Source organism: Pogoniulus pusillus, chromosome Z (genome assembly GCF_015220805.1).
Source record: "Pogoniulus pusillus isolate bPogPus1 chromosome Z, bPogPus1.pri, whole genome shotgun sequence".
Lineage (NCBI taxonomy): Eukaryota > Metazoa > Chordata > Aves > Piciformes > Lybiidae > Pogoniulus > Pogoniulus pusillus.
In genome coordinates this window covers 116773602-116782020 of record NC_087309.1, presented here as the reverse complement: position 1 = coordinate 116782020, position 8419 = coordinate 116773602, and the positions used below count along the sequence as shown (strand labels likewise).

Sequence of the window (8419 nt, the reverse complement as noted above, 5' to 3'; positions counted from 1 at the left end):
AGGGTGATGAGGCTGGGGAGAGGTCTGGCAAACATGACCTATGAGGAGCGGCTGAAGGGAGCTGGGGTTGTTCAGTCTGGAGGAGGTGGAGGGGGGACATTATTGCCCTCTACAGCTACCTAAAAGGGGATTGTAGTGAGGCTGGAGCTGGTCTGTTCTCCTGAATTCCTAATGATAGGACAAGAGGAAATGGCCTCAAGTTGTGACAGGGGAGGTTTAGGTTGGACGTTGGGAAGAAGTTCTTTCCTGAGCTGGCAGTCAGGCACTGGCACAGGCTGCCCGGGGAGGTGGTGGAGTCACCATCCCTGGAGGAGTTTTAAAGGAGAGTGGAAGTAGTGCTTGAGGCTGTGGTCTAGTGATGAATGCTGCTGGGCTGAAGGTTGGACTGGATGATTCTGGTGGTCCTTTCCAACCAGTGATTAGATGTTGTGCTGAGGGATTTGGTTTAGACAACGACTTGTCAGTGTGAAACCAACGATTTGACTCGATGAGCTTGAAGGTCTTTTCCAACCTAAGAAATTCTGTGATTCTGTGACTAATAACAATTAATGTTCAAACTTACCAAGAACCACTGCTGAAAACAGGTGAAGATTTGTCTTTGCAGACAACGTGCAGCCTGTCTTCCTTGGCCTTCGGTGCCATCTGATCCCAAATTCTGTGCGAAAGAACCTGCCGCTCTCTGCATGCACAGAACGCAGCACAGCTCCTCTCGGGGGAGCCCATTATTTTTACCTTTTCCATCGCCCTGCCAGTTTTTGTTCCCCCTGCAGAGCATGTGTGCGTTCGCTGATCTCCCTCTTCGGTGCAATACATATCGCGTGGTGTCGTGGATGAATCTGCCCCACCATGTGCCGCCCTTCCCTACTTCTCCAGAGTGAACGTGAATTGTTTTCTGCCTGCCTCTATGAATCCAGGTAAGTGACGTCCGAGAAGCGAACTCCCTCTGCAGAACTAAAGCATGCACTACAAGGCCAGCAGTGTTTCACTCAGTAAGGGGACACGAGGCAAGGCCAGGAACAGGAAACGCGAGTGGGTGCGGAGCTCGGTGGCAGCTGCTGATGATGTCACCCCGCCGGTGTCCGCCCTCCTCCCCGAGGTAAGCTGCCGCGGGAGCTCACCTCCGCGGAGCAGCAGCGCCGTGCCGCTGGCCCCCCGAGGCTGCAGCGGCGCAACCTCCGCTGCTGCCGGGCACCCCTCTGGCGGCAGTAAGGCCACACGGCCGTCGTGCAGGGGTAGGTCCCGCTGCTGCCGGTCCACGGCTGGGGAATGGGCGATACCGCTTCCCGAGTCTCCCGTGGAGTCTCCCCAGCGGACCCACCCGCGCCGGCTCCGCGCCCCTGTTGGGCACGGGAGCAGAGGCGAGCACACGGACTCGGTGTCAGCCCCAGCGGCCGGAATTGGTCGCTGTTTCGTCACCCTGGCCAAGTATTGGCCACCGCTGCCTCAGAAAAGCAACAGGAGTGCCTGTAGTGGCGGACGCGGGTAGGGAGGCGGGCGAGCCGGGCTCGGGAGGGGCGAGTGCGGGCCCCTGAGCAGGCCGGCCTGGCTTAGTCCGGCGCGACAGTTGCGGGCCGAGGCCAGGCCCGCGTCGGCTGAAGGCCGGGCGGCCAACGGCCCGAGAGGGTGGGCGGCAGCAGGGCGCGAAGTGGCCACTGCCTGTTCCCGGCGCGGTCGCCTGGGCTGCGTAGCGGCGAGAGATGAAGGGAGCGGCTTACAGGGCCTGGCCTGGCGCAGCGGCAGCCGCGCTGTGGCCGCGGCCTGAAGCCGCAGTGGATTGGCTGAGGGAAAGGCCGACGGTGCGGCGGGACCGCCTCCGTGCAGCGCTGCGGGCCCGTGCAGCCTGGCGTGGGAGTGTGCCTGAGCGGCCGGGCCTGGCGGGCCGCGGGCGAGGCGTCGGGCAGCCAGCTGCAGAGCAGGCCTCCAGTTCAGAGTTCTCTGGGTTTGCATTTTTGTTTGCTTTTCGCCCCACAACGTGACGGTAGCTCGGTGTCCCGGGGCGGAGCGGGGAGCCTGCGTGCTGCTGCGGATGGAAAGCCGTGGGCGACAGCGGGAGTGGGATCGCAGTCCTGTGCAGCGAGTATGCTTATTTGAATTTGTATAAGCAAGTTTATGTAATAAAAGAAGGTTTATTTGCTGACAGACTTGCACAGAATTGACGTCCTGCTCATTCTGGAGGAGGGAGTGCTCCCCAGTGGTCAGTGCAGATTGGGTTAGGGATCACTTACACTAATTAAGCATTCACAGGTCCATAAGCCTTGATGAGATGCACCCAGGGGTGCTGAGAGAACTGGCTGATGTTGTTGCTCTGCCACTCTCCATCATCTTTGCCAAATCGTGGCAGACAGGAGAGGTGCCTGAGGACTGGAGGAGAGCCAGTGGGACTCCAGTCTTCAAAAAGGGCAAGAAAGAGGTTCCAGGGAACTACAGACCTGTCAGCTTCACCTCCATCCCTGGAAAAATGATGGAGTGGCTCCTGTTGGAGGATGTCTCAAGGCACTTGGAAGAGAAGAAGGTTATCAGGAGCAGTCAGCATGAATTTACCAAGGGGAAGTCATGCTTGACTAACCTGATAGCATTCTTGGATGCCATAAGTGAATGGGTAGATTCATGGAGACCAGTGGATGTAGTAAGGCCTTAGCAAGGCCTTTGACACAGTCTCCCATGACATTTTAGTGAACAAGCTGAGGAAGTGTGAGATGGAAGAGCAGACAGTAAGGTGGTTAGGAACTGGTTTCAGGATAGAGTTCAGAGAGTGCTGATCAATGTTGCCAGGTCCAGCTGGAGAGCTGTGGCTAGTGGTGTACCCCAGGAATCAGTGCTGGGGCCAGTCCTGTTAAACATCTTCATCAGTGACACTGATGAGGGCACAGAGTGTCTGCTCAGCAAGTTTGCTGACAACACCAAGCTGGGAGGCTTGGCTGATACAGCTGAAGGCTGTGTGGCCATCCAGAGAGACCTGGACAGACAGAGCTGGGCACAGAGGAACCAGATGAAGTTCAACAAGGACAAGTGCAGAGTCCTGTGTCTGGGGAGGAATAATAAACTCCACCAGTACAGGCTGGGAGGTGATCTGCTGGAAAGCAGCCCTGTGGAGAGGGACCTGTGTGTCCTGGTGGATAACAAGTTAACCATGGCACAGCAATGTGCCCTTGTGTATTAGTAAGAGTGTGTCCAGCAGATCAAGGGAGGTTCTCCTTCCCCTCTACTCTGCCCTGGGGTGAGACCTCATCTTGAATGCTGTTTTGGGCTCTCCAGTTGAAGAGGGAGAGGGATTTGCTGGAGAGAGTCCAGGGGAGGGCCATCAGGATGATTAGGGGACTGGAGGGCATGGCTTATGAGGAGAGGCTGAGGGACCTGGGGCTTTCTAGTCTAAAGAAGATTTAGAGGGGATTTGTTAAATGTTTGTAAGTATCTGAAGGTTGGCCAAGAGCGGGGGAACAGGTTCTGCTCACTGCTCCCTGGGACAGGACAAGGAGCAATGGGTGTAAATTGCAGCAAAAGAGGTTGCACCTCAGCACAAGGGGGAACTTCTTTACTGTAAGGGTCACAGAGCCCTGGCACAGACTTTCTAGAGAGATTGTGGCAGCTCCTTCTCTGGAGCCTTTCAAGGCCTGTCTGGATGTGTTCCTCTGTTAGATAGTATTGTCCTGCTCTGTCAGGGGGGTTGGACTCAATGATCTCCTTGGTTCCTTTCCAACTCCTAACATCCTGTGATTCTGTGATCAGAGAACCCTAACCCTAAACCCTAACCCTAACCCATTAGAGAAAGGAAAATCCCAAGCTGTTCAGAAAAAAAAAAAGTGTTTTGAAGTTGCATTAAAATACAGGACGAGGCAGCTTCTGTGAAATATGCATGTTTTTTATTTCTGAACTGCAGTGCGATGTAAGAGGAGTAGAAAAGTTCTTGGCAGATAAAAGGCTCATCAAAATAATGATGTAGCAAGCAGCCTTGTCAAGTTAGCTGCTGTCATGAAGACCTTCTGCAAAAACACTTTATCAAATGAAAAAGACAAAACCAAAAACCAACCCAAAACCTAAATGACTGGTATGATGTATTGTATTAGTTCAGTGAATTCTGTTAGAGGTAGTTGTAGGAATACTTTACACTGACACAGCGTCTGCTTTTACATAGTAATGTCTTGTGGTCTGTAGTATTTGTTGAATATTGCTGTGCTCCACATCAGTAGAGGCCAGAATTCCATACTGAGGACAATACATTTGTAAGGCAGACAGTCCCCAGCTTGTGCTTTGCAGTGTAAGCAGTGTTTGTTTGGTGTCTGAGATAATTTGAGTTGAGAATGTAATTGAAGTTGCAGACGTAAAACCTACAGTTTGATGAAGGTTTATCCTTCTATTTTTGAATAGTAATTTGAACAAACAAATCATGTGGAGCAAATTTGTTCCGTTTAATTTATTCAGTAGTATGTTAGTGATCCTCCTGAATTTTTACAAATGGGGCTGTAAGTCTGATAAGAATCTACTGCAGAACGATAACGACACTTCATCAATCTTTTATCTATATGTTTAGTGTTGCATTTGGACAGGTCCTGGAGGTCTACTTTGCATTCACTTCAGTTGTCAGATCTATTTAGAAACTTTAATTAGTACACTGAAACAATGTTTGAGTTACAAAACCGACTCTGCTTGTGGGATAAGCCCAAACCACTAAATACACAGCATTCTGTTCAAAGCATCTGTAGGAAAGTGGTCCTTAAAAGACACACTGACCTGAGTTTAGGACTGTACTTTCTGTCAGTGTTTGGAACTTAAGCTTCTATGGTTTTGATAGAACTTGAATGAAACACACTTCATGCTGTTTATCACAGAAATACCATGAAGTGGTTGGAATAATACTGTACATCTTTAATAGGGTCATCTATTTGAGTTACCCAACTGTAAAATATAGTAGGCCTTGCAAGAATCTTAATTCTCTCATAGGGCATACCTGGTTGGCTGCTGCATTTGCAGGATTTGTAAAGCAGGACTGTAACTTGTTTATATAGGAAATGGAATTATCAGTGCTAATAAATAATGTTAATAAATTATCATTTAATAATGACTGAAATACTCTCTAAGGATAACAAAATGGGTGGCTATACACTTGATAAATGTGCCACATGTGAAAGAATGTATTGAGAAATTCTGCTGCAAATGGTGTCAGTAGAATCATAGAATCAACCAGGTTGGAAGAGACCTCCAAGACCATCCAGTCCAACCTAGCACCCAGCCCTATCCAGTCAACTAGACCATGGCACTAAGTGCCTCATGCAGGCTTTTTTTGGAATCCCTCCAGGGATGGTGCCTCCACCACCTCCCTGGGCAGCCCATTCCAATGGGAAATCACTCTCTCTGTGAAGAACTTCTTCCTAATATCCAGCCTATACCTACGCTGGCACAACTTGAGACTGTGTCCCCTTGTTCTATTGGTGGTTGCCTGGGAGAAGAGGCCACCCCCCCACCTGGCTACAATGCCCCTTCAGGTAGTTGTAGACAGTAATAAGATCACCCCTGAGCCTCCTCTTCTCCAGGCTAAACAGGCCCAGCTCCCTCAACCTCTCCTCATAGGATTTGTGCTCCAGGCCCCTCACCAGCTTTGTTGCCCTTCTCTGGACATGTTCCAGCACCTCAACATCTCTATTGAATTGAGGGGCCCAGAACTGGACACAGCACTCAAGGTGTGGCCTGACCAGTGCTGAGTACAGGGGCAGAATAACCTCCCTTGTCCTACTGGCCACACTGTTCCTGATGCAGGCCAGGATGCCATTGGCTCTCTTGCCCACCTGGGCACACTGCTGGCTCATCTTCAGCTTACTATCTATCAGTACCCCCAGGTCCCTTTCCTCCTGGCTGCTCTCAGCCACTCTGTCCCCAGCCTATAGCGCTGCTTGGGGTTGTTGTGGCCAAAGTGCAGAACCCTGCACTTGGCCTTGTTCAATCTCATCCCATTGACCTCTGCCCACCCATGCAGCCTGTCCAGGTCCCTCTGCAGGGCTCTCCTACCTTCCAACAGCTCCACACCTGCTCCTAGCTTGGTGTCATCTGCAAACTTACTGATGCTGGACTCAATGCCCTCGTCCAGATCATCAATAAAGATACTGAACAGGACTGGGCCCAGCACTGATCCCTGGGGCACACCACTGGTGACAGCTGCCAACTGGATGTGGCACCATTCACCACCACTCTCTGGGCTCCGCCATCCAGCCAGTTCTTTATCCAGCACAGAGTGAATCTGTCCAAACCATGAGCTGCCAGCTTGGCTAGGAGCTTCTTGTGGCAGACTGTGTCAAAGGCTTTGCTGAAGTCCAAGTAGACTCCATCCACAGCCTGCCCCACATTCACCAGGCAGGTAACCTGATCATAAAAGGAGATCAGGTTGGTGAGGCAGGACCTGCCCTTCCTAAACCCATGCTGGCTGGGCCTGATCCCTTGGCTATCCTGTAGGTGCTTTGTGATGGCACTCAAGATTACCTGTTCCATCACCTTGCCTGGCACTGAGCTCAGGCTGACAGGTCTGTAGTTTTCTGGCTCCTCCTTACGACCCTTCTTGTGAATGGGTATCACATTGGCAGCTTCCAGTCTTTGGGGACCTCTGCAGTGAGCCAGGACTGCTGATAAATGATGGAGAGTGGCTTGGCCAGGTCAGCTGCCAGCTCTCTCAGCACCCTAGGGTGGATCCCATCCGGTCCCATGGACTTGTGAGGATCCAAATGACACAGCAGGTCCCTTACTGCTTCCTCATGGATTAGAGGGGGACTGTACTGGTCCCTGACTCCATCCACCACTTCAGGAGTCCAGCTGTCCTGGAGACAACCTGTCCCACTAGTGAAGATTGAGGCAAAGAAGGTGTTAAGCACCTCTGCCTTTTCCTCATCCTTTGTCACTATGTTCCCCTCTCTATCTAACAAGGACTGGAGGTTGTCCTTGGCCCTTCTCTGCCATTCATATATTTAAAGAAACACTTTTTATTTTCCTTGACCGCTGTGGCCAGCCTGAGCTCCAAGTGGGCTTTTGCCTCTCTAATTTTTCCTCTACAAGACCTAGCAACCTCCTTGAACTTCTCCTGGGACACCTCCCCTCTTCTCCAAAGGTGATACACTCTCTTTTTAATCTTTAATTCCTTCAGCAGCTCCCTGCCCATCCAGCCTGGATGCCTCCCTCGTCGGCTCATCTTCCGGCTCAGTGGCACTGCCTGCTCCTGTGCCTTCAGGAGTTCTTTCTTGAAGTAGGTCCAACCTTCCTGGACCCCTTTGTTTCTAAGGGCTATTTCCCAAGGAACTTTCTGAATTAGTTCCTTAAATAGGCTGAAGTCTGCCCTTCGGAAGTCCAGTGTGGAGGTTCTGTTGATCCCCTCCTGGTTTCTCCATGTATTGAACACTCTATAATTTCATGGTCACTGGACCCCAGGCAGCCTCCAATCACCACATCCCCTACCAGCCCCTCTCTATTTGTGAGCAGCAGGTCAAGCAGGGCTGCCCCCCTGGTAGGCTCACGTAACAGCTGGGATAGGAAGTTGTCTTCCACACATTGCAGAAACCTTCTAGACTGCTTCTTCTCTGCAGTGTTTAAGTCCCAGCAGATGTCTGGTAGGTTAAAGTCGCCCACCAGAACAAGGGCAGGTGATCTTGAGGCAGCCTCCAGTTGCTTAAAGAGCAATAAATCAACCTCTTCTTCCTGGTTGGGTGCTCTGTAACAGACTCCAACCAGGATATCAGCCTTGTTGGCCTTCGCCTTAAGTCTCACCCATAATGACTCAACTTGATCATCTTTGATTTCTACCTCCATGACATCCAGAGCATCCCAAATATACAGAGCCACTCCCCCACCCTTTCTCCCTCGCCTGTCTCTCCTGAAGAGTCTGTAGCCATTGATTACAGCATTTTAGGTAACTGACTGTGCAGGTGTGGAAGCAGAGAGGGTTCTATCTGGCATGTATGTGTGTGTCCTTTCACATGTGATTACAATTATTAAAACATGGCCTGAAGTTTGCAGTGGTTCAGGTGCTGCAGTCCTCTGTGGCTTTTGTGTATTGCTGTAACATTGGCAGTATGTCTCTGCTACACACTAGCAGGGAAAATAAAATCCAACATAATAGATTTGAGTATGAAATGATGCAGCTGGTCAATAACAGAGAAAAATAGAAGACAGAGAAAAGGTTCTTATCCTGATGGTGGGTTGTGGTTTATTGCTGAGGAGGTTAGTGGTAATAAGTTTATTACAAAATGTCCTAGCCCATTAGCTTAGTGGCAATGTTGAGATGTGTGTTTTCATAACCTAAATTGTTTTTTAAACAGAGTAGCAAAACATGCCTTCTCTTTTAGTGGCTCTGTAGTTGACAGATGTGTTCTTACCACATTGGTGAACAAGATATTTGTAGCTTGCTGACAGCTTAAAAGAAAGTTGGGGTGTAAGATTTTGAGCT

The 8419-nt window shown here is 50.6% G+C and overlaps 1 protein-coding gene across 1 annotated transcript in view; it reads left to right on the top strand.

The window, feature by feature from the left end:
* The first annotated feature begins 958 nt into the window (after positions 1-958).
* PJA2 (praja ring finger ubiquitin ligase 2) overlaps positions 959-8419 on the top strand; it is a 34812-nt gene continuing 27351 nt past the window's right edge. The window contains exons 1-2 of the mRNA XM_064176398.1: positions 959-1096; positions 1158-1482. Of these exons, the coding sequence (XP_064032468.1) occupies positions 959-1096; positions 1158-1482 (463 nt within the window). The remainder of the gene's footprint in view (positions 1097-1157; positions 1483-8419) is intronic.